This window comes from Mustela lutreola, chromosome 6 (genome assembly GCF_030435805.1).
Source record: "Mustela lutreola isolate mMusLut2 chromosome 6, mMusLut2.pri, whole genome shotgun sequence".
In the NCBI taxonomy this organism is placed as follows: Eukaryota; Metazoa; Chordata; class Mammalia; order Carnivora; family Mustelidae; genus Mustela; species Mustela lutreola.
In genome coordinates this window covers 113433783-113460423 of record NC_081295.1, presented here as the reverse complement: position 1 = coordinate 113460423, position 26641 = coordinate 113433783, and the positions used below count along the sequence as shown (strand labels likewise).

General features: G+C 42.5%; 1 protein-coding gene across 1 annotated transcript in view; it reads left to right on the top strand.

Moving 5' to 3' along the window:
• Positions 1 to 26641, top strand: part of B3GAT2 (beta-1,3-glucuronyltransferase 2) — a 78315-nt gene that overhangs the window by 38343 nt on the left and 13331 nt on the right. The window contains exon 2 of the mRNA XM_059178395.1: positions 12463 to 12607. Within this exon, the coding sequence (XP_059034378.1) occupies positions 12463 to 12607 (145 nt within the window). The remainder of the gene's footprint in view (positions 1 to 12462; positions 12608 to 26641) is intronic.

The following is a 26641-nucleotide window of genomic DNA, read 5'->3' as shown; positions in this document are numbered from 1 at the left end:
ATTATTTTTTTTAAATAATGGACTTTATTCTTGTAAAGTAACCAGTTTTATTTTTATTTTATTTTTATATTTTTAAAGATTTTATTTATTTATTTGACAGACAGAGACCACAAGTAGGTAGAGAGGCAGACAGAGAGAGAGGAGGAAGCAGGATACCTGCTGAGCAGAGAGTCCGATGTGGGGGCTCAATCCCAGGACCCGGAGATCATGACCTGAGTTGAAGGCAGAGGCCTTAACCCACTGAGCCACCCAGGCACCCCTATTTTTATTTTTAATTGAACTATAGTGGATGTACATTAGTTTCAGTTATGTAGCATAGTAATTCAACAAGTACAAACATAGGGGCAACTGGGTGGCTCAGTTTGTTAAGCGTCTGCCTTGAGCTCAGGTCATGATCCCAGGGTCCTGGAATGGAGCCCCATGTCCAGCTCTCTACTAGGTGGGGGGGGGGGGACCTGCTTTTCCCTTTCCCTCTGCCTGCCACTCCACCTGCTTGAGTGCTTTCTCTCTGTTTCTGTCAAACAAATAAAACCTTTTAAAAAAACAAGTATAAACATAAAATTCTCACCATGGTACACATAGTTACCATACAGTGTTAATACAGGTTATTGGCTGTATTTCCTGTGCTGTATTTTTCATCTCTGACTTCTTTTTTTTTTTTTTAATTTTTTTTTAAAGATTTTATTTATTTATTCGACAGAGATCACAAGTAGGCAGAGAGGAAGGCAGAGAGAGAGGAGGAAGCAGGCTCCCCGCTGAGCAGAGAGCCCGATGCGGGACTCGATCTCAGGACCCTGAGATCATGACCTGAGCCGAAGGCAGCGGCTTAACCCACTGAGCCACCCAGGCGCCCTCATCTCTGACTTCTAACTGGGAGTTTGTGTCTCTTACTCTCCTTCACCTATTTCACCCCTCGCCTTACTCCCTTCCCCTCTGGAAAGTACCATTTTTTTCTCTGTATTTATGAGTCTGTGTCTGTTTTTTATTTGGTTGATTGCTTTTTAGATTCCACACATAGGTGAAATCATAAGGTGTTTGTCTTTTTTGGACTTATTTCACTTAGCGTATTACCGGTTAGGTCTATGCATAATGGCACAAATGACAAGATTTTTTTCTTTTAATGGCTGGGTAATACTCCATTGTATATATACCGCATCTCCTTTATCCATTCATCTGTTGATGGGCACTTTGGTTTCTTCCATATCTCAGCTATTATAATTAATGCCACAGTAAACATAGAGGGGCATATATCTTTTCTAATTAGTCTTTTTATTTTCTTCAAGTAAACATAGAAGTGAAATTACTGGATTTTATGTACTTCTATTTTTAGTTTTTTGAGAAACCTCCATATGTTTTCCACAGTGGCTGTACCAACTTAAATTCCCACTGACAGTGCACCAGGGTTCACTTTTCCTACATCCTCATTGACCCTTGTTATTTCTTGTCTTTTTGATTCTAGCAATTCTGATGAGTGTGAGGTGGTATCTCCCTGTTTTGATTTGCACCTTCCCTGATGACAAGTGATGAGCATCTTTTCATGTGTCTGTTTGCCATCCGTATGTCGTCTTCAGAAAAATGCCTGTTTAGGTCCTCTGCCCATTTTTAAATCAGATTGTTTGGTTTATTTTTGTGTTGAGTTGTAGGACAACTTTATATATTTTGGATATTAACAGCTTATTGGTTATATCATTTGCAAATATCATCTCCCATTTACTAGTTTGCCTTTTCATTTTGTCTATGGTTCCTTCTCCTGTGCAAAAGCCATTTTGATTAATGTAGTTCCCATTGTTTATTTTTGTTTTTGATTCCCTCACTTGGGTAGACATATCCAGAAAAATTTTGTAAGGATGATGTCTACTAGATTACTGCCTATGTTTACTTTTAGCCCTTTTATGGTCTCAAGTCTCACATTTAGGTCTTTAATCCATTTTGACTATTTTTATGTATGGTATAAGAAAGTGGTTTCGTTTTATTCTTTTGCATGTAGCTGTATAGTTATCCCAACATCATTTATTGAAGAATCTGTCTATTCCTCAGTGTATATTCTTGCTTCCTTTGTCATAGATTAATTGATCATATAAGTGGGTTTATTTCTGGACTCTTTAGTCCATTGATATGTGTGTCTGTTTTTGTGCTAGTACCATACTGTTTTGATTATTACACTTTTGTAACATAATTTACAATATGGGATTGTGATACCTCTAACTTTCTTCTTCTTTCTTTAGATTACTTTGGCAATTTGGCTTATCTTCTATGGTTCCATACAAATTTTAGGATTATCTTTTCTAGTTCTGTGAAAAAATACCATTATTTTAATGAGGATTGCATTGAATCTGTAGATTGCTTTGGGTAGTATGGACATTTTAACAATTTTTCGAGTCCATGAACATGGTATATCTTTCCATTTGTTTGTGTCATCTTTTATTTCAACAATATCCTAGTTTTCAGAGTACAGGTCTTTCACCTCTTTGGTTAAGTTTATTCCTAGATATTTTATTCTTTTTTAAAAAAAAGATTATATGTATTTAATTGAGAGAGAGGGCAAGAGAGAGCATGAGCATAAGTGTAGCAGGGGGTAGTGGGGGTTCAGAGGGAGAGGGAGAAGCAGACTTCCTGCTGAGCAGGGAACCTCACCTGGGGCTCCATCCCATGACCCCCAAATCATAACCTGAGCTGAAGGCAGACATTCAACTGACTGAGCCATCCTGGCACCTGGTATTTTATTATTTTTGATGCAATTGTGGATGGTATTGTTTTCTTAATTTCTTTTTTTGCTAGTTTGTTTTTAGTGTATAGAAATGCAACAGATTTCCATATATTGATATTTTATTATATTTTACTCTACTGAATTCATTTATTGTAACAGTTTTTTTTTTAAATGGAGTCTTTATGGTTTCCTATATTCATCATTTTGTTCACAGTGGTGATGGTTTTGCTTTTTCCTTGCCAATTTAGATGCTTTTTATTTTTTTTTAATTTTTTATTTTTTATAAACATATATTTTTATCCCCAGGGGTACAGGTCTGTGAATCGCCAGGTTTACACACTTCACAGCACTCACCAAAGCACATACCCTCCCCAATGTCCATAACCCCACTAGATGCTTTTTATTTCATCTGATTGCTGTGGTTAGGATTTCTAGTTCTATATTGAATAAAAGTGGTGACAATAGGAATCCTTGTCTTGTTCCTGATCTTAGAGGAAAAATTTTCACCTTTTCACCCTTGAGTTTGTAATGCATAATCTTTATTATGTTGAGGTATGTTCCTTCTATACCCATTTTGTTAAGAGTTTTTGTCATGAAGAGATGTTGAATTTTGTTGGTTTTTCTGCATCTGTATGATTTTTATTCTTCACTTCGTTAACATGGTATATCATGTTAATCAATTTGCATATATTGAACAGTCTTTGCATCCTGGAATAAATCCCACTTGATTGTGGTGAATGATATTTTTAATGTATTTTTACATTTGATTTGCTAATATTTTGTTGACAACTTTTGCATCTATGTTTATCAGAGATACTGGTCTGTAATTTTCTTTTTTTTGTAGTGTCTTTTTCTGGTTTTGGTATCAGGGTAATGCTGATCTCATAGAATGAATTTGGAAGCATCCCTTCCTCTTCTATTTCCTGGGATAGTTTGAAGATAGTTATTAAGTTGTCTTCAAATGTTTTTTAGCATTCACTTGTGAAGCCATCTGGTCTTGGATTTTGTTTGTTGGGAGTTTTTTTGATTATTTATTTAATTTTGTTACTAGTAATTGGTCTGTTCAGATTTTCTATTTGTTCTTGATTCTGTCACAGAAGATTGTGTCTAGAAACTTATCCATTTCTTCTAGGTTGCTTAATTTGTTTGCATACAATTTTTTTTGTAGTAGTCTTATAATTCTGTTTTTGTTTTGTGTGTGTATTTTGAGTGTGTTTCTTTTCTTTCATTTCTGGTTTCATTTGAGTATTTTTTATTCCTTGAGTCTGGTTAAAGGTTTATCAATTTTGTTTATGTTTTCAAAGAACTAGCTCTTAGTTTTATTGATCTTTTCAATTTTTTTTCTAGTCTCTATTTCATTTATTCCTTCTCTATACTTTATTATTTTTTCCTTCTACCAACCTTGGTGTTGTTCTCTTTCTAGCTCCTTTAACTGTAAGTTTAGATTATTTGAGATTTTGTTTATTTTTTTTTTTAAGATTTTATTTATTTTTTTGACAGAGATCACAGGTAGGCAGAGAGGCAGGCAGAGAGAGAGAGAGAGGGACAAGCAGGGAGCCCGATGCGGGACTCTATCCCAGGACTCCAGGATCATGACCTGAGCAGAAGGCAGAGAGGCTCTAACCCACTGAGCCACCCAGGCGCCCCGAGATTTTGTTTGTTTCTTAAGACAGACTTACATTGCTGTAATTTTTCTCTTAGAACTGCTTTTGCTGTGTTTCAAAGATTTTGAACCAATGTGTTTCCACTTCCATTTGTCTCAGATATTTTTTTTGTTTTTCTCTATGATTTCTTTGTTGACCCTTTGGTTGTTTAGTACCATGCTTTTTAGTGCCACATTTGTGTTCTGCTTCTTTTATTGTAATTGATTTCTGGTTGGAAAAGATGAATATAATTTCAATCTTAAATGTATTGAGACTTATTTTGTGTGGTCCATCCTGTATAATGTTACTTGTGCGGCTGCTTATGTGGGCTGAAGGAGAGCAAAAAATTTGTGCCCAGCAGCACTACTGTTCCTGGAGAAAGTTCCCGCAGATCCCTGCCTTTGTGGCACAGGTACTAAAATTAGTCAGTAAATCTTCATGTGCTTTTCACTCCCAGGTGCTTTTCAAACTGTTACTTCTGTGCTGGGTCTTGTGCAGAGTGATACAGTGTGCTAGCTCTTTAAAGCAGAGACTTGGTTTCCCATGGCCTCTCTGGCTCTCCAGGAGTTCAGTCCTGCTGACTTTTAAAGCCAGTATTGTGCTGACTTACCTTCCCAGTGCAGGTCCTCAGGGCTGGGCATTCCTGGTTTGGGCCTTGATCCCTTTGCTGCTCATGCTTGTAATGTCCCTTCTGATTGTGGGTAGCCATGCTGGAGGTTTGGCTCCCAGCTGCATCTCTGCCCCTCCTACTCAATTCAATGTGGACTTCTCCTTAGGACTTTAGATGTGGAAGGTTGGTTCTCCCAGACTTGAGGTCATTTTCAGAGTGAGCTGCAGTATATGTAGTTGTCCTGGTTTGTCCCTGGGAGGGGGTGAGCTCAGGATCTTCTGCCATCTCTTTCTGCTCCATCTTCCCTCTCTCCAAAAAACAGAAGTTTTTGATTTATAGAAAAACTGAGGAGATACTAGAAAGTTTCCTATACTTCATATCCAGTTTCCTCTTCTATTAACATTTTACATTATTACAGTACCATGTATTACAATTAATGAACCAGTATGAACCAAAGTATATTCTTTATTCAGATGTTCTTGATTTGTACCTGATGGCCTTTTCCTGTTTTAGGATCCCATCTTAGATACCACATTACATTGAGTTGTCATGTTTTTTGAGGTTCTCCTTGGTTGTGACAGTTTCTCAGATTTTTCTTGTTATCAATGATCTTGACAATTTTGAGGAGCACTTGTTAAGTGTATTAGAGGACTCCCCTCTATTGGAATTTGTCTGATGTTTTTCCTGAGTAGATTTTGGGATTACTGGTTTCAAGGAAGGAAGAAGACCACTGTGGTAAGTGCTGCGTTCATAACATCACATCAAGGGTACAGAGAGTCAACATTATTTTATGACTCAAGTTGTTCTGGTTCTGACCATTGGAACTCTTTCAGTTGGTTGTGTCCTTTTGACATACATCCATCACTGTGGGTTTGCTTGAGGTTCTTGTTTGCTTGTTTGCTTTTCAACACTTCCTTACTTCCTGGTATTACAAGATGCTTCATGCTCACCTTGTGTCTGTTCTGCCCACTCCTAGAATCAGCCATTTATCCAAGAAGCCCTGGTTCCTTTTATTGAAGAATGATATTAGAAAAGACCATAGAGGTAGCCTTTCTTGGTACATCATAAGAAAGATGCACTCTATCAACATGACTTACCAATGTTGATTTTAACCTTGATCATTTGTCTCATCAGCTCTCTTTACTGTAAAGCACCTTCCCCACTCCAGACTTCCTTCTAAGCTTTTCTTTTGGAAAGAAGTTACTGTGTGCAGCTCATACTTAAGGAATGCATTCCACCTCCTTGTTGGGAAGTTATCTGCATAAATTTTTTGGAATGCGCCTGAATGGGAGATTTGTCTATTGTCCATTTACTTATGTATTCAGTCATTTATATATTTCAGGTTATGTTAGTGTTTAGTATTTACTTTATACTTTAAGGTATAACTCCTTAATTTGTTTTGCACACATTGTTCCAGCTTTGGCCAGTTGGAGCTCTTTCAGTTGACTCCTGCATGTCTTTTATATACTCTGATCAATGTGCAGTTTTTTATTTGCTTTTGTTCTTGAGCACTTCCTTACTTTCTGACTGTAAAGATACCTTGGGATATGTCTTGTGTATTTTTTGCTTCAGACCTAGAATCAGCTACTTCTGTGAGTGGGTCTGGTTCCTTCTATTAGAGTATGGTATTAGAAACCAAGATCTGGGCACCAGGTGTGTTCATTGCTACTGGAGTGTCATTATTTCTGGGCCCTGTCTGCTGATAGAGCAAGGAAATAAACATGTGATACTAATCCATGTATACACATCTCTCTATCTGTATAACCATCTCAATAACCATCTGTATAACTATCTGTGATACTAACCCATGTAGACACATCTATCTGTATAGCCATTTCAGCTAAAAATGAGTTCATATTGATGCCTCCAGCTCTAATCTATAACCACATGGATAATTCTAGCTTTCTCTTCTGTTTGTCTGTAAATTCTTAATACAACAGTGAGAAACTTGACTCCTAACAGCCACTGTCCACAATAGATTTTCTGTTTTGTTTTTAATTAAAAAATGCAGGGGAATATCCCTGTTAGGAGCCCATGGACCTGAGTTCCTTTTCCTGGAATATTTTTAGTCTTCTTGTCCACAGTAGTTCATGCTTCAGGCTTTAGACTTAGCTCATGCTGATGTCCTTAAGGAAACTTCAGCAGATCCCAGATCACATCAGATCCTCTGCATCCTGCTCCTATAGACCATCTTCTTCCCTTGCAGCCCTTATCAGCATAGAAATTAAGTAACTAATTTTGCGATTTGACGTGTCATTGCTTTTTCTCTACTGGATTGTTGGCTTGGTAAATGAGAACATTGTCAGCCTTGCTCAGGGCCTAGCACAGCACTGGACACACATTATGTGATGGATGGTTTAGTGAAAAAATACAGCAGGAATGGAAGAAATGTTAAACTTGATCTTCTAACTAATAACATAGGAGATGAGTTTAGAATATAACATTAGGAACATTTCTACTTTCTAGAATTCTTAGATACTTTATGCACCTCAAATTTCATGCTGTGGGAATGGAGGTATAGGGAAATCAGGCAAAAAAAAAAAAAAAAAAAAAAATCCTAGGCAATATAAAGATACGTGAAGGACTCTGGAATGAATAGCATTGAGCCAAGTGTCCATGAGTTGAAGGATGCTAAAACCTTTAGGGGGTAGATGCAAGAAAGAAAACACAGATATGACATTAATTTTCGAACTTGTTCCCAAGGGATTTTATGGGTATGTTGGATTATGTAATGTAGTTTCTCTGTTGGAAATATCAGATGTTTATGGACAGTGAAATTGGAGAAGGATACTCAACTCCAGGTCATCATTTTTGTATTTCTTCCTTGTATTTGTCCTGCTCTTTCCTTGTGTCTTCCGTTTACTTGATCCTTTTGGATTTAGGGTGTTTTTCTTTCCCACTGCAGTGTTAAAAAAGCAGGATACAGAGTGTCATTCTTTATGGTAATTCTCCTTAAGGTTACCTATAGCATTTTAATTTTTATTTATTTAGTTAAAAATTTTTTTAATTTTATTTTCAATGTTCCAAAATTCATTGTTTATGCACCATACCCAGTGCTCCATGCAATACGTGCCCTCCATAATACTCACCACCAGGTTCACCCAAACCCCCACTCCCCTCCCCTCCAAAACCCTCAGTTTTATTTCTCAGAGTCCACAGTCCTTCATGGTTTGTCTCCCCCTCTGATTTCCCCAGCTCACTTACAGCATTTTAAATTTCAGAAAATTAAGAACTTTATTCATTTCCCTATAGAAAAAATAAGACAAGATTTCACCATAGTGGTGTGTCTTCAAGAAAGAGAAAGGCATTTGTTTAACTCTTTCTGCTTTAAGGGCATTCTGATGATCGCCTAGTGTGATCTTCTGAAGTATTCCAGTCCCTGGAGCTGGCTCTTAGCTGTTCCCCAGGGAGGGACCAAAAGGTTGTAAAGCTGCAGAAAAAAAAAAAAAAAAAAGTTGGCTACAAAACCCAGGGGCTGATTGTTGGTGAGGGTCACCAGACACAGGTGGGGGAAGTAGTTACCTGCTTTCCTCCTTTCTGGAGAAGATGAAGATGAACAACTACCACCTACCCTGGGATAGTTTTTCTTGTTGTTTTTGGCTTTGGGTGTTTTTAAAAGTAGTCTCCACAGCACTGGAGAGTGGAGCCCATCGCAGGCTTGAACATACAACCCTGAATTCAAGACCTGCGCTGAGATCAAAACTGCTGCTTAACCAGCTGAGCCAGCTAGGTAAGCCAATGAGGCAGGCCTGCCCTTCGATAGTTTAAATGGCATTTAGGAAGAGTGTGGAGATGTACCAGAGGTATCTTTTGTGTCCTTAGTAGCCCTTGGGACTATGAAAATAGTCCACGATTTTGGCTGGTTAACATTGCTGTGCAAGTCCTGTCTATTTAATGGAGGTTGTGGTGGGAGAAATAAATGACCGATTATGACTTTGGCATTAAAGAAAAGGAGAATGCCTTGGGGATCTATTTTTAATAATGTAACTCTTAGAAATATGTGAATTGCTTCCTATTCCTCTTCTGTCTAGAGGTTTAGTTCTCTGTTTTAGATTGGGGCTCACACAGCCACTTGAGGTTGTGCCCCTGATGTAACTATTATTTTGTGTTAATAAAGTAACAAAAATTTTAAATACCAAGAATATTTCAGTTGTATGAAAGTGCTTTTACTTTTAATAGTAACAGTCATTGTTATCTTCCCCCCTTCTCAGAAAAGGTGGCTGCTGAGGAATTCTTAAAGAGCATAGATTGAGCGAAAAGGACACAGAACAAAGGATATCTCCCAGGGGTGAAATGAAGAAGTTCTGTAAATAGCTGTGCTATTTTCCTTTGAAATGTCTGGCACATTCCATGTGATACAGTGGAGGGGTACTGAGGGGCGTGTGTCTAACTCTGATGGAGCGTTCCACGCTGACTCTCGGAGCCGTGCACACATGGCAAGGGCATCTGGATCCTTCCAAAGTATTAAACTACTTACTTAAATGACAAGTTTTTTTTTTTTTTTTTAAATTTGCATACATAATCCTGCCATATCACCTGTGTTCAGATAGTCACTCCTTCACCTTTGAACACCCTTCTCTGAAAAAATCCAGCATAAGTAAGTGTTAGCTCTGAGCTGCTCTCAGGAATTTGGAATGTGATAAGCCAAACCTGCATTTTCTAGCAAGAAACTGGCACAGAAATGGGAAGTTTTGTTTCTTGGATTCATCTCATTACCTAGAACCTGAGGCTCTTCTGAAGTCTGCGGGCCAAATCCTGCATGTCTTTCCTGGCCCGGTTTAAGTGAAAAGCCTGCCACAACACAGGTTTGGCCATGTTTAATTCCCTCACGCTAGTGGTCTCACAGTTATGGTTTATTATTCTCCATAATGGTGATTTCTCCATTCCTATTTTAAAATCATTTTAAACTTCTGTTCATTTATTGTCTGTCCTTCTCCTCTTCTGATGGTGAGCTGGTCCCTTGGCCTGCACAGGCACACACTGCTTGCTTGTTACACGTGGTCTTCCTTTCAGTTACTACCTGGTGCTTATCAAGAATTTTTGGCACCTGACATATGTAGGGCACAACCTATGCATTTTCAAGAGGACACACAAGGTGGAGAAAGGGTCTGTTTCCCAGCGTTTGGCAGATTTGAAAATTTAATGTTCTGGGCAAAAACAATTTAGGAGCTGAAAAATCATGCACATTTTAAGGAAATACCAAAAAAGAACAGTACTGTTGTTAATACCTTAGAGATAGATATAAGGCCATTACATCAATTTAAGAAAAACACCTGTATTTAGATTCTAGTTTTTTCATATGTTTGCATGTTTGATACATAAGACAGATAGAAATATTTACACTTTCTGCAGTGTGTGAGGGAACAGGAGTTTGAAGGTGGAGTGAGTTGGGGGGGCGTGAAATTTCTGTGGAAATTTTAGTAAACTTTTTGGGTTTTTTTTTCCCCACCTACGGAGATGACATAGGACACAAAACATTAAATGTTAATATTGATTCAAGAATTGAATCACGTGGGTGCCTGGGTGGCTCAGTGAGTTAAGCCTCTGCCTTTGGCTCAGGTCATGTTTTCAGGGTCCTGGGATCCACCCCCCCTCCCCCACATCTGGCTCTCTGCTCAGCAGGGAGCCTTCTTCCTCCTCTCTCTCTGCCTGTGTCTCTGCCTGCCTACTTGTGATCTCTATCAAATAAATAAAATCTAAAAAAAAAAAAAAATTAAATCATGAAAACATTGCTGAGGAAAATGAAAAATCTATGTAAATGAAGAACTATGTCTTATTCATGACCCGATTTTGTTAAGCTATCTGTTCTCACCAAACTGTTACATAGATTTAATGCAATCCCAATAAAAATTTGCTAAAATGTTCAAGGTGCATCTGAAACTCATATGGAAAGGAAAAGGAATTAGAACAGTCAAAACAACTTTGATGAAGAAGAACAAAGGATTAATACTGCCGGACAGCCAGAGTACTCTAGAGCCACAGTAAATCAGGACAGGGTGTTAGCATCAAGATCAACAAAGGAACCAGCAGATCAGAGGAGAATGTCCATAAATAAACCCACAAAGGTGCAAAGACTGTTCAGTTCTGGGGTAGTCACATATCCATTCACATACTGTGGTTGGAATAATCAGATATCTGTATGCAAAAAAGGAGAAAGAACATAGCTTCAGGGGTGCTTGGGTGATACAGTCAGCCCCTCATAGCATACTCACAAATTAATGCTAACTAGATCATAGCCTAAATAGATCATAAACCTAAAAGCGACAACTATAGTACTTGTAGAGAGGAGGAGAAAACTCTTGTGATTTTGAGTTAGGCAAAGATTTTTTTTTTTTTTAAGATTTTATTTATTTTAGGAAGAGAGAGAAAGAGCGCATGCTTACAAGAAGGAGAGGAGCAGAAGGAGAGGGAGTTAATCTCCAGCAGACTCATGCTGAGCACGAAGCTTTGGTGTTGGAGGGGGAGAAAAAGCTTTGGGGTTGAAATGGTCATTACAACAGTCCACCAAATGCAGCTGTGTCGGTTATGCCCAAGGACACCCCCGGCTGAGAGGGTGAGTGGAGCTGAAAGCACTTTAATGGCCAAGCCATGGGCCTGGTACTGGTATACGTATGTGCCTGAGGAAAGGGAAGCTTCTAGTTAGCAGGAAGGTGTCTTGTGGGCTGCTTCCGGTCTATTTCACACATGTCTTAGAAGGTGGTGATGGTGGCTTCCCCCCAGAATTCTTCCCTGCCATCAGCAAGCTTTGTTGTGAACATGTCTTTTCCCTTAAAGAAATCCAGTAAATCACTTTCAGCGGAGGGCCCTCTTTAACCAGAATTCCACCAGATACTACAGTGTGTGCTGGAAGAGAGAAGGCGAGCTTTTCTAGCTGCCCTCATGATGCTTTTCCTCCTCTAGCTGGGCTCAGTTGCCCTTGAAAAGTGGAATGTAGGGTGTGGGGTTTTTGTCTTTTGGTCTCTCTCGAGGATGCCCAGTGTCCCCTCTCTATCTGGATGCCATTAGTAACACCGTCAGCCAATATTTCTGTATCTGTATAAACAAACAAGTCATAGAAAGGCAACTCCTGCGGCTTTTCAGTGAACTTTTTGCTGTTACTGAGGAGTCAAGTTTCCTAAAGGGAAGTCAACCCTTTCACTTCCAAAGATGCCAAGTATGAAGATTCAACTTGGAAGCAAAGAGAAAATATTTTTGACAGTCACAACTTAGCTTCAAATAAGTGACATCCAGATACTGACACCCACTTCCTTTCTCTCAAGCCTTTAGCCACCAGCAAACTCTGTGACAGAGGGTGGCTGATGGCGCCCAGCCGCCGGGCATCGGGCGGCAGTACTTCTGCCAGTAGAAGTGTTCTGTCAGGACCTTCAGCTTCTGAAAATCTATGCCCCGCCTCCACCCCACCCCACTACCCCATTTCTTCTATGCGGTTCACATTTCTTTCCTCCCTTCGAGTTGTTTTCCCTCAGGAAACTTAAACCACATCTCTTTCCCCTTTTTTATAGATGCGAACTACACGCAAAGTCTCTGTCTGGCCAGTGGGCCTGGTTGGTGGGCGACGCTATGAACGTCCGTTGGTGGAAAACGGCAAAGTCGTGGGCTGGTACACCGGCTGGAGAGCAGACAGGCCTTTTGCCATCGACATGGCAGGTGAGGAGTGTGGATGGTGACCTTTGCTCCTCCCTGGTTGTTCTTCCAGGGGTCCCATGTGCTGGAGGAAGGAAGCCTCGAAAGACCCTACGTCGTATTCTATTCAGCAGAGAAAAAAAGTAAACCTTCGAAACAGGCTTTTTGATTAATTCAAGTAGAAATGGACTTCATGGGTGCTTAGAAATGATTATTCCATCCCATTTTAGTCAGCTGTCCATGCGGCCATCTCTTCAACAAGCGTGTATGTACCGGGTGCTGGGCTGAGTGTCTGGTCAGTGGTGGGAACCAGACTTGGCCCCTCCTCACCGGGGCTGCTGCCTGTGCCTTCTGGTTCCCCTCTCTAGGAGTCCATTTGGTTTCAGTATATAACATGCTTATTGGTAAGTTTAATAGTGATGTGAAATTGACAAGCTAATCATTTTCTTGCTTAATTGGTAAATTCAGTGCTTACTGATATATTTAATAGCTGAAACATAAAATTGGGTTTCTGGTTTTTCAACCATTGCTTCACTGAGTATAACTGTCTTTTAAAGTTTATGTCCCCTGGAGCACCTGGGTGGCTCAGTCAGTTAAGAGTCTGACACTTGATTTTGGCTGAGCTCAGGATCTTAGGGTTGTGAGTTCAAGCCCCACGTTGGGCTCCGTGCTGGACGTGGAGTCTGCTTAAGATTCTCTATCTGCCCCCCCCCTCTAAAAAAATGAAGTTTTTATTCTCTGACTAACCCACTCAATTGAGAAAGACCTGTAGTAGTCCACAAATCCTAAAATGCTACATTATCATAAAGTGACTCCTTTTCAGTGGGTTATATAAGACCATGCCTGTGGTAACTGTGGAAGGATGCAGTTTAAAACATGCAAGAAAAATCACTGACATTTACAACCTAGAAGATGGAGGCAGAAAAGCTTCAAGGTTAATCTCCATCTTCAACTCTAGAACACAGCTCTGTCTGTCCGTCTGTCATCCTGTGCTTGGCCAGTCCTTTGTGTGTATTTCCCAGCGGCACTCAGAATTCTGATGGGACAAAGACTGCGTCCTGAACTGGATTCATCACTTTTATTTTGACGATCCTATAAATTTGAGGGAGCAAGATTACGAAGAGTGAGAGGAGTGAGCGTTGTTGGGGCGAGTTCTGGTGCACGACGCTATGGGGGGCCCCTTGCCCTGCATCACGGGAGGGAACAGACTAGGATATTTTTACTCGGTGTTTAACAAACATTTCCTGTTTCCTGTGTCAGTTTTATGGAAATGTATTTCATGGTCTCTGACCCCAGGGACAGTTTGGAGCTCTTTCCCTTCCCTGGTCACCCGGTCCTGGGCTCCCCTCTCTGTTTTCTGACCTCCCCCAATATAAGCCTTACCCTGTGGTCTTCAGTCCCTGCAGCCTCAGGGCTGAGTGCCGTCTCCACCAAATTCTTCACCTGAAGGCAGACAGAAGCGAGGTCAGCCATACTTGGAAGTCCCGAGGGCTCCCCAAAGAGGCCTTTCCTCAATGAAATGGGGAGTTCATCGCTCTGAAATTAAAAGGCTGTGTCTTTGGAGAATCTGGTTTCTTGCTGAGAGGAAGTATAACTGAGCAGAAAACTTCGAGATAGTCTTTTGCTTCTCTAGGACTTCGTTTCCCCATGTGTAGAATGAGATGTAGCGTGAATGACCACTGAGGTCTTCTCTGGTGTGTTCTTCCTTCTCCAGGCTTCTGTCCTTGGCAGGCTCAAAGAGAAGCCAGGTCCCTGGTCACTTTTTTTTTTTTTCTTTTAAAGAGATTTTATTAATTTATTCATGAGAGAGAGAAAGGCAGAGGCCAAGGGAGAAGCAGGCTCCTTGCTCCACAGGGGCAGGACTCACTGCGTGACTTGATCCCAGGACCTCATGTTTTTTTAACCTGAGTGGAAGGCAGACGCTTAACTGACTGAGCCACTCAGGTGCCCAGGTCCCTGGTTCCTAAGTGAGGAGTTGAGACTGCTAAAGCAGCCAGCTGATAGGTGTTTGGCCCTTACCTTTCCCAGAGCCTTGCTTCACCACAGGCTCTGCAGATGTGTCTCCTTATACACAGGATCTCTGCCTGCAGCCCTGCAAGGTAGCTTCAAGGTGAGGACAACTTAGATTAAGTCTTTCTGGGTTTTATTATAAGAACTTTTACGTAGATGATCAAGTATCCAGTAAACCCACTGAATATTTGCATTGATTCCCCCCGCAGAGTTTGGATCCAAATAGATATATCTAAAATTCAAGAAAGGCACATGGGTTTTATGCATTAGGCCTGACCTGTGACAAGATATTTGGTACCTTTTTACTTTGATCTATGACATGACTGATGTTTGGCTTTTTGTGAACATTTCAGTGTATTTTCAAAGCATAATATAAGGACTATCATAAAATAGGAACAATTTGCCTATTAATTTGCCTATTAATTATCCTTGTTTCAAAATAGGAATATAATTTCTGTGTCTAAGAAAATAGGTTTTGCCACACTAAATTATTTTTTTTACACATGCACTTGCTTTTGCAAATTAGTTTTCAGTAAATTATTAGTATTTTTGGAAGCCTTTAAGTGAGAGTGATTTGGTTGATCAGGTGATGATTCTGATTTGGAGGGAGTTTGTTCTCCTCCTAAAACTTAAAAAGTCACAGCTTTCTTTACATTTCACGCAAGATTCGCGTATTCTCTGTGGGAAGCAAGGCAAGACCTCACAGACCTTCACAGACAAACGGTACTTCCTATTTCATTTTTAAGTTACATGCACTCACAGTGTCTCGAAGGGGAGAGAGAAGCCAGAAGGCCAGTTTCGTGCTGGCTTCTGGACAGTCGGGGCCGCTGCTCAGGAAACGGTCTGTGGGAGAGGAGTGAGAGGACCGTGCTGGAGCCTGGGCCTCTCCTGGATTCCCACGAGCTGAGGGAGAGACTTGACGCCTCACCATCAGGGCACATTTCCACAACGGTCTTGCTGTGGGGGTGGCGAGCCCCTTCACTGGAAGCCCGTCGGGGTCTGTCCCGCCTGGATTTCTGTGAAGTCACAGCCTTGCCTGTTACTTGAAGCTGATTCGAGTATCAGACCTCGGAACTGTAATGTTTGACGCCATTCAGGGAGTTTGACTCTGTGTCCGTCTTTACTTTGCCCTATTGGACTCGGCAGGGGCAATCTTTGCTCTCAGATGAGGAAACACTGTTCTGGAATTACCGTGTAGGTACGTGTGGGGGTGTTAATGGCCGAAGCAGAGATTGTCACACTGGGCGAAAGCTAAAAAAAAAATCCCAAACTTACGAATGATGACTACTGAAACCCTGAGTTAGATAACCACCACAGGATGGCTCTGGAGGGAGCGCGGCCGTGGCCATCCCTGCCCGGGGAAGCAGCACGCAGGCGGCTTCTGCCCTGGCTGCTGGCCACCCTGCTCCTCCGGGAAGGGAGACCCAGGAACACCTGCTGCGGGCCCCGAGGCTCGGGCTTCGGCTCCTACCCCTTGGGCATCTGACCAGTTAGCTCTGACTGACGCCAGCAAGGCACTCCACACAAAGTGTTTAGCTCTCTTTGGAAGTCAGGGTGTCATTTTCAAGTGACAGACTGCCTTTGGCCACTTCCAGGAAGGTGTCAATAAGAACCATTGCTTGAAAGAACTGAGCTTAAAATAATCTTGAGCCTCACTGGAGAGGTGTGGATTTGTTCAGATTCAGAACTTAAGGCTGAGATCCCTGTTTTGAATTCTCACTCTGTGTGAGGTGGCAGGCAGGGCTCTGTGCTCCTTTAATGACAGTCCCATAGGGTTCCCAGTTGAGTGCCTGGCCCAGAGTAGGGCCTCCATTCCAGTAAAAACCCAGCGGGGTGCACCATTGTTCAGCTCTGCCCTAACTTCCCGGAGTCAGCTCAGACCCCACAGGTTAGCAGGCAGTCCCCACACGACTGCCTTTGCTTAACCAACAACAATTTGGGAGTCCCAGGCCAACTGCACTCCTGACTAGCTGTAAATCTGTTGTTTTTCTCTCAGGTTTGACAATTTGCTAGCAGGACTAGTAAACAAACTCAGGTTAGTGCTCTATTTATTATTAGAGTTCTTTTACAAAAGGTGCAAATTAGGACCAGTGACATGAAGATACCCTACCCGTGGGCTGAGGTCTGGTAGAGAATGCAGAGCTGCTGTGCTGTTCCTTGCGGAACGAGGCTCTAGCCCCCTCCCAGTGCATTAATGTGTTCACAGCATGGGAAGTTCCACAGACCCTCTGCCTCCAGGGTTTTTTTTTTTTTTTTTAATTTTTTAATTTTTTTATAAACATATATTTTTATCCCCAGGGGTACAGGTCTGTGAATCACCAGGTTTACACACTTCACAGCACTCACCAAAGCACATACCCTCCCCAATGTCCATAATCCCACCCCCTTCTCCCAAACCCCCTCCCCCCAGCAACCCTCAGTTTGTTTTGTGAGATTAAGAGTCACTTATGGTTTGTCTGCCTCCAGGGTTTTTAGATAGTTTCATTATGAGGCACATTGATGACTCAGTGGCCACACAATGGAACTCAGTCTCCAGCTTCTATCCCCAGAGGTCGGCACCATCCTGTGGCATGGTCCGACATGGCCCCATGTTCTGACCCCCTAATCCTGTGCTTGGTTTTTCCAGGAACCTGCCCGCCTCTGGAACTCTCCAGAGACCCTCTGCAGCCACCTCATTAGCACAACAAAGTCACTCCCATCCCTCAGGAAATGCTAAGGGTTTTATAATAAAAGCTCCTGACCCAGAATTAGGCTGTCAGCTTTTCCCCATTGAGGATGATATTCGCTGTAGGTTTTTCATAGATACCTTTTATAAAGTTGAGGAATGTTCCCTGTATCCCTATACTTTGAATCGTTTTAATCAGGAACAAATGCTGTATCTTGTCAAATGCTTTTTCTGCATCAATTGAGAGGACCATGTGGTTCTTCTCTCTTCTGCTATTGATTTGTTCTATCACATTGATTTGAGAATGTTGAGCCACCCTTGCATCCCTGGGATAAGTCCCACCTGGTCATGGTGGATAATCTTTTTAGTGTACTGTTGGATCCTATTAGCTAGGATCTTGTTGAGAATCTTGGCATCCATATTCATCAGGGATATTCATCTGAATTCTTTTTGGTGGGGTCTTTGCCCGGTTTGAGGATCAGGGTAATACTTGCTTCATACAAAGAGTCTGAAAGTTTTCTTTCTGTTTGTATCTTTTGAAACAGCTTCAGGAGAATAGGTATTATTTCTTCTTTGAATCTTTGGTAGAATGCTCCAGGGAATCTGTCAGGTCCTGGTCTCTTATTTTTTGGGAGGTTTTTGATCACTACTTCAATCTCGTTACTAGATATTGGTCTATTCGGGTTGTCAATTTCCTCCTGATTTGGTTTTGGAAGTTTATACGTTCCCAGGAATGCATCCATTTTGTCTAGGTTGCTTAACTTATTGGCATATAACTGTTGATAATAATTTCTGATGATTGTTTCTATTTCCTCGGTGTTAGTCATGATCTCTCCCTTTTCATTCATAATTTTATTAATTTGGGTCTTCTCTCTTTTCTTTTGGATTACTTTGGCCAATGGTTTATCAGTCTTATTCTTTCAAAAAACCAGCTTCTAGTTTTGTTGATGTGTTCTACTATGTCTCTACTGTCTATCTCATTGATTTCGGCACTAATCTTGATTATCTCCCTTCTTGTGTGTGAGGTTGGCTTAATTTAATTTGTTGTTGATTCTCCAGTTCTTTAAGGTGTAAAGAGAGTTGGTGTATTCTGGATTTTTCAACTTTTTGAGGGAGGCTTGGATGGCTATGTATTTCCCCCTTAGGACTGCCTTTGCTGTATCCCATAGGTTTTGTACCGAAGTGTCTTCATTCTCATTGGTTTCCATGAATTGTTTAAGTTCTTCCTTGATTTCCTGGTTGATCCAAACATTCTTAAGCAAGGTGGTCTTTAGCTTCCAAGTGTTTAAATTCTTTCCAAACTTTTTCTTATGGTTGAGTTCCAGTTTCAAAGCATTGTGGTGTGAGAATATGCAGGGAACAATCTCAGTCTTTTGGTATCAGTTGAGCCCTGATTTGTGACCCAGTATGTGGTCTATTCTGAAGAAAGTTCGATGTGCGCTTGAGAAGAATGAGTATTCTGTTGTTTTAAGGTAGAATGTTCTGTATATATCTAGAAGATACGGTCCATATATACAATGGAGTATTATGTCTCTATCAGAAAGGATGAATACCCAAATTTTGTATCAACATGAATGGGACTGGAGAAGATTATACTGAGTGAAATAGTCAAGCAGAGAGAGTCAGTTATCATATCGTTTCACTTACTTATGGAGCATAAGGAATAACATGGAGGACATCGGGAGAAGAAGAGAAGGGAGTTGGGGGAAATCGGAGGGGGAGACAAACCATGAGAGACTGTGGACTCTGAGGAACAAACTGAGGGTTTGGGAGGGGTGGGGGATGGGGACTTGGGTGAGCCTGGTGGTGGGTATTATGGAGGGTATGTAGTGCATGGAGCACTGGATGTGGTGCACAATGAATGCTGGAACACTGAAAAGAAAATAAAATGGGGGGAAAAAAAAAGAATGAGGCACAAAGACCAGATAATTTTTTTTTTTTTTTAATATACCACGGACTCAAAAAGGATAGCTTTCCTACCCTAAAGAAGTGTGTCTACCATGTCCCTGTTTTACCAGTGCTTTCCTGCACAAAAAACAGAGGGCACATTTGTTATGTCTCAGGGTCACTTTCAGCTTTGTCTGTGGATGTTTGCCTGACTTGTAAAAATAAGACATGATTGTGAAGGGATGAAATCATTTTATTTATGCATTATGAGATGGTTGAGAAGTCTAGGAGGACTTTCAGTTTTTGGGACTGGAGTCCTGTGGACATGGGTGTGTTGAAGCTCTGGAAGTAGTTGAGCTCCCAGGAGGGCATCCCAGGATGCAGCCATTTCAAGTGGCTGCAGGGGGAGAGGCCAGGGAAGGGAGCAGGGCCCAGGCCAAGGGCAGAGGCAACCAGAGGCAAGAGGTGGTTGAGTCATGGATTTGACTATTGGCTACCTTGTGTCATGGATGTGAAAGAGGAGGGTGCTTGGTGGGTGTGGGAGTGTGAGAGCCGGCCATCCAGATGGTGTCATTAAGATGGTTGGCAATTAGGCTGTTTCCTGTAATGGGGGATGTACGAGAATGGAGGGCCTGAATTCAAGAGGAGTAAGAAGTAGGCAGACTCCTCCAAGGAAAGTTCAGTTTCCAGTAGAGCAAGAGGAAGTGGATGTTCAGTCCAGGAGAGGACTGGGCAGGTTCCACTTTCAGGACAGTGATCACAGAGGATGTCATGGAAAAAGTAGCTGGGAGGGCTGCAGGGGGCTATGTCCAAGAAGGACAGGGGGATTATTTTTGAGGTCCAACTCAAAGGTGGCATGAGTTTTGACGGGTTTTGAGTCTAAGGATTGAGGTTGTACGTGGGCCACTGTATTTATACTTTTTCTATTGGCACCTACCTTCTCCATCCCTATGGCTTATCCCCATTTCCAGTATAGTCCCTAGAGATGCAAAGGTCCCTTTTTAAAATGAAACTTAGATCCATGCTTTAGAAGAGATCTCTGGGGAAGTAGGATGAATGGTGTGTTCAGGGGTGGGGATGACGAGCACCACTAAGAGGCAGGAAGGCCACTCTTTCAAGAAACATGGCAGGGTTGAGAAGGGAAGAGAGATGGTAGCCGTTTCAAGGCGTAGGAGAAGTGTTTTTTTGCTTTCCTTTAATGAAAGAAGAGAAGCTGAAGTTTTGTGAGAAAAAGAGATGTGTTCAAGTGCCAAAGAAGAAGAAAGAGGGGGTTGGGGGGACTGGGACTTCAGATGGACAAGTTGACTTTGGCAGAATCACCTCTTATTCCTAATAAGGAGATGAGGTAACTAAGGAAACCGAGACCCGGGAAGGTGGAAAGGCTGGTTGTTGGAGGCTGGCTGTCCGCTGGATATTCCCGGGGCGGGAGGAGCACCGTGGACTGAATCCCGCAGACACTGCTATGCTATGCAGTCCCACAGTCAGCAATGTGGGACCGTGGGAGCATAGAGCCTGTGGGGAACACACAGCCCCTGCCCCCAAGTAGTTGGTATCTAGCAGAGAGAGAATAGTTATGATAAATGTGTAAATTTCTGTCCCATGACATAGAAAATGAGGTATGAATGGGAAGTTTTGGGTTTATATAAGAGAAAAGAGAAGTGCTGCAGAGGACAGTTTGGCAAGGGCATTGTGGAAGACAGCATGGGAGGGGGCCTTAGGTGCAGACCCAGGTCCGAGCGAGTTCAGGGAACAGCAAACCTCAGGGTATATGCGGCTCTCAGGCAAGAGGCAAGCTCGGGGAAGCCTATGAGGATTGATTGATGAAATATAAATTTGGCTTCATCTCTGTGGGTATAGGGGGATTTGTGACTTTTTTTTAAGATTTTATTTATTTATTTGACAGAGATCACAAGTAGGCAGAGAGGCAGGCAGAGAGAGAGGAAAAAGCAGGCTCTCCAAGGAGCAGAGAGCCTGATGAGGGGCTTAATCCCAGGACCCTGGGATCATGACCTGAGCCGAAGGCAGAGGCCCACTGAGCCACCCAGGTGCCCTGGATTTGTGACATTTTTTAATTTAGCTAGTTGAACAATGTTGTATGATATGGTGATAGTGGACATGTTAACTTTAATTTTGGTTTTATTATAATTTGTTAAATTATACTTTGAGTTGTAACTTAGGTGCAGAAGTATATGGTGATTCAGGTAATTAGAACATTCTGTTAACCAGAATGTCAGCTGTATAAAAATAGGAAGATAGTAATAAAAATAGGAATCTTCATATTAGAAAAAAAGAAAATCCCATTGCTTGACAAGTTTCCAGGCTCTGGATTCATTGTGCGTGTTCTGTCCTTATGGAGGGTTGTGGAGTTTGGGCTCTCAGCCAATCACAGTTACATGGGGCCTTCTTTCTCTAGATATTTGTTGAGAAGGAATTTTTTTTTTTTTTTAAAGATTTTATTTATTTATTTCACAGAGAGAGGTCACAGGTAGAGAGGCAGGCAGAGAGAGAGAGGGAAGCAGGCTCCCTGCTGAGCAGAGAGCCCGATTCGGGACTCGATCCCAGGACCCCGAGATCATGACCTGAGCCGAAGGCAGCGGCTTAACCCACTGAGCCACCCAGGCGCCCCTGAGAAGGAATTTTGTCTGTATTAATTTCCTTGGCAAAACCCTTTCTCGGTAGATAATATAGTAGTAAACATCAGCCTGGGTTCAGATCAATAAAACCAAATGAACATAGCCAGAATTGGCAATACTTTACTTTGCCTCATGAATATAATTACTGCAAGAAAGAGAGGTATGGGAGCTGGGTGGCTCAGTCGGTGGAGCGTCCCAATCTAGGTTTTGACTTGGGTCATGATCTCAGAGTCATGGGATTGAACCCTGCGTCTGGGCTCCCTGCTCAGCAGGGAGTCTGCTTGAGATTCTCTCCCCCTGCCTCTGCCCTTCCCACCGCTTACACTCACTAGTGCACACTTGCTTACTCTCTCTTTTGCTCTCAAATCTTTTTTTTTTTTTTTTTTTTAAAGGGGGTTAATAACCTTGTTCTGCCACTTTGAGGCCGTTTGTAAATTAAATGTGTTGTTTTCCATGTGTGACTGTTTTGTGTAAGGAAGATAAAATTAGTGTTCTCAGTAGAGTGACAGCGTGTCATATGGTTCAGTGCAGGGTCTGGGGACCATCGTGGGACCTTGTCCTTAGGTTGGTGCGGCGTGACTGACACTGGAGCAGTGTGTGGGCTCCCTGGGACAGAAGTGGAGCTGTGGGGGCATGGTGATTCCGTCCTGAGAACTTAGACGCCACGGGGATGGTCACGGAGTGTTGGGGGGAAGGGCAGCCTGTTGCCCGTTGGTTAGGTAACAAATCCAGAATGAGGTACATTCTGGAGACCAGAAGGTGTTCAGTGGCCTCGTCGACGTGTTCCGTTCTGTCCACAGGGACCGCATCTCTGCGGGGTTATGGTGGGCATGTGGGGTGAGGAGCGCCTGCATGTCTGCGTGCTGGTCCAGGGCAGCTGAGGGCGCGGTGGCTGTGTTCAAGTAGGGCTTGGTGGAAGTGGAGGGGTATCGCTCAGAGTTTCCGCGAATAAAGCATTGAGAATGAGTAGTTGTCGCTTTTCTCTGGGAAGCCCAGCCGACTTCATGATTATCGCTCGCGGAGCATCAGGCTCGTATCCCAGGCATCGGGCAGTCTTTGGTGCTCTGGGTGCTTTTCTTGTTCTGTCTTCACTCCGTTTGGCAAGGGAGTTGCTAATATTCTCCTCCTCCTTTAAATACAAGGAAAGGGAGGCATGGATAGGCGAAGTCACTTGTCCAAAGCTGCACGGTGACCCGGCTCTGGTTAATGTGTCTCTAGACATGGCACTCCCACTGCCCGCCAAGTGACTGAGTCCTTGATCAGGGAGCCTCCGTGCTCTTCATCTGCAGAATGGGAAATGGAATTCCTCACAGAATACGACATCAAGGTCAGGGCACTTGGAACAGCTCTGTTGAATGGTGGGTCTCTTCACCAAGAAGCAAGATCAGACCGTGTCTGTGTTCCCCTGTCCCCTGCGTTCAGATGGCTCATAGGCCTGTCTGGGGGAATTGGCCCAGTGCTGTGTGTGGCTGACGATCGTGGGGACCGGAGCACTGATGAAGATGGACTGTGGGGGAGGGGCCTTGCTGACACCCACGCTCCGCCAGGGCACAGCAGGCCGGGCTTGCCGAGGTTCCCCACCTAGAGATTAGGGGTCCAACCACCTGCCCTCTGGGTTGTGGTGAGGTTGAAAGGAGAACAGATTCTGCAGGAGTTTCTGCTGTTCTGTCAGTGTTTGAATTCTCACCACACAGAGCCGCTTCAGATCATTCCTGACGGTAACACCTAGGAGCATGTGAACTCGTTGCCTTGGGCTTGTGATGGACTTTGTGTCTGTCCTGACTGGTGGACCTGTGCTCATCATCCTTCAGGGACTGAGCTCTGCGTGCAGGATGGCATGTGGAGATAAACACCGTCCCTGGCTTTAGGTTAAGTACTCCAAAAAGAGACTGATCAATAAGAGAAAACCAAAACAGAAGATCATTAGAAAGTTGAGAAGTAGATTTATGTTCATTTCATGATTTCCCAGATGACAAATCATTTCATAATAATGGATGACACGTGGAGGAAGGATTTCAAAGAATGATTCTCACACTTTCTAATCGGGTCACGAGAGGGAAGAAACGTCCTTTGTCACCACCTTGACTTTCCTAAGAGCTTGTGGGAGAGCGTTTGGAGATAGAATTTTCATTTGGACTCTGTGGAAGAGGCAGACAGTGTGAATTAACGGTCATTGCCATGCGTGGTTGACCTGGGGGCTGGCGAGGTCAAGTCTCTGCACTGGCTTCAGAAGCTGAACTTAGCGGGCGCTCTTCTTGGGCCCCCTGAGCAGCTGTATCACCGAACCCCAGACGCTGTGCACTTGAGTCCACCTCATTTCAAATCACTTCACCTTGACCCACCACCAGGGTCAGCCGAGCACTGCCGCCTGCTCCTGGGCCCAAGGTAATTCAGACTGGCACACGCTGCCTTCCAGAAAAGGGAATGTCACTTTGTCTTCCCAGGTTTGCCTTTGTAATTTCTAGCCCCTTTTCAAGACTCAGTAAAGGAATAGCTTTTTTTTTTTTTTTTTTAAGATTTTTTTTTAAATTTTTTATTTTTTATAAACATATATTTTTATCCCCAGGGGTACAGGTCTGTGAATCACCAGGTTTACACACTTCACAGCACTCACCAAAGCACACACCCTCCCCAATGTCCATAATCCCACCCCACTTCTCCCAACCCCTCTCCCCCAGGAATAGCTTTTTCTGGGAAAATTTTCCCGATTTTTCCATGCCCATAGAAGCTGCTCCCACGTTTCCCTCATGCACTTGTCCTCGGGGTAGTGCTCACATGGGTGTCCTGCCTGCCCCAGGCTTCCTCTGCTTGTGGAGCCGGGGAGCTCCACTGGGGAAGGCGTCATCTCTTCTACCTGCCTGGGCATGGCCGCTTGAACAAATGTTTGCTGAATTCTTGAATTCTAACTTGTCTTTATTTCTGGTTTAAGGATTATCAAAATTCAAAGTTTTACAGCTTCTTATTCCTTTTAAGCCCTAATTGCCATTCTTTCTCTTTTTAGAAAATATTTTTATTTGTTCATTTGAGAGGGAGAGGGGGCAAGGCACAGAGCGAGGAAAAAGCAGACTTCCCATTGAACTGGTAGCCCTAGGCAGGATTCGATCCCAAGACCCGGGGATCATGACCTGAGAGGAAGTCAGACGCTTAACCAACTGAGCCACCAGGGCACCCATGCCATTATTTCTAAATGGTGAGGTTTTTTGAACGTTGAGTTCTACTCCGGAGAGCTCTCTAAAGAGCGTCTAAGTCGGCAGGTCTCAACCTGGCAACACATCAGAATTTGAGAGAACATCTGTGGGCTTCTTCACTGATAATTAACCATAATCCTTGGGTGTGGCTGCTAGTGGGGGAGGGGTGTCCGTAATTTCCTTTTTTTTTTTTTTTTAAAGCCTGAAGTGATGATAAAGTGCAGCTAGAAATAAGAACAGCTCGTGTAGGTGGTCAGCCGCTACTCTTCCGTTTCTTCCGGGGGCTCGTAGCTGTGGCCTCTTGCCCTGCCACCCACTGAGTCTCATCTGGAGGTTGGAGGTGGGATAGCCCCTGCTGAAAAAGTTCACGAATGTTCAGTAAAATTAATTTCCATAGAAAACACTTCTATGGGTCGAGCAAGAAGAGAACTTGAGCATAGGAGAGGAGTTTTTAAAATTACAACAACTGAAAAGCACCACCAGCAATCGAAAAGACGGTTTTCACCGGGAAGGCAAGTTTAACCTTTTTAAATTGTGGTGTAACATACTTGACATAGAATTTACCATTTTAGCTATTTTTAAGTAGGAGATAGTATTAGGTACATTCACACTGTCATGCAGTGATCTCCATCTCCATAAATGCTTCATCATCACAAATTGGTACTTTGTACCATTAAAACACTACTAGTGCCCCACCCCCCACCCTAGTCCTGGTAAGAACCACTTTCTAGCTCTATGAATTGAACTGTTTCAGGAACCACATGTAAGTGGAGTTATGCACTATCTGTCCTTTTTAGTTCTCTTAGCATGATGTCTTTAAGATTTGTCCGTGTTGTAGTTTGTGTCAGAATTTCATGCCTTTTTTAAGCTGAATAATATTTCATTGTATATATAGGCCACATTTTGTTTACCCATTTACCCATTGGTGGACATTTGGGTTTCCACCTTTCAGCTATTGTGAATAATGCTGTGAACATGTGCATATAAGTAACTGTAAGTCACTGCTCTGAGTGCTTTTGAATGTACACCTAGAAGTAGAATTGCTGGACCATAGGGTATTGTCCATATGGACAATTGATTTTTGTCAAAAAACTATTGATTTTTGTTTGTCTGTTTGTTTGTTTTTGAGGAACTGCTATACTTTTTTCCACCGTGGCTGCATCATTTTACATTCCCATCAGCAATGCACAGGAGTTCCAATTTCTCCATATTCTTGCTACATCGTTATTTTATGTTATTTGAAAAATTATTTTACTCTATGTGCTGGGGTCTGAGGAATAGGAATACAGATACTTTCTTCTTTGGTTCTGCTATATTTTCTGGGTTGGAATAGAGTGGCTTAGGGGCACATTTGGTAGTATTCATGGATAAGGTAAAGCAGAAAATCTCATAGGCAAAATAAATCATGAGACCATGATTCTTCATCAGACACCATCAACCTTGTTGACTGAGCCATTCTCAATACAGACACTTCATGTCCCATCAGAGTCCTTTTGGCTTTTGAGCCAACAGGACTACTTCCCCTTCTGAACTTCAATCTTAGGTGTGTCTTAGTTCTCTGCCACCAACCTATAAAAAAAAATCCATCATGGATATTTTTAGTATCAGTTAATTAAGGCTTCTTAATTTATCTTTGATTCTTTCCATCCTGATTCAGCATCCTGACAGTTTCCTT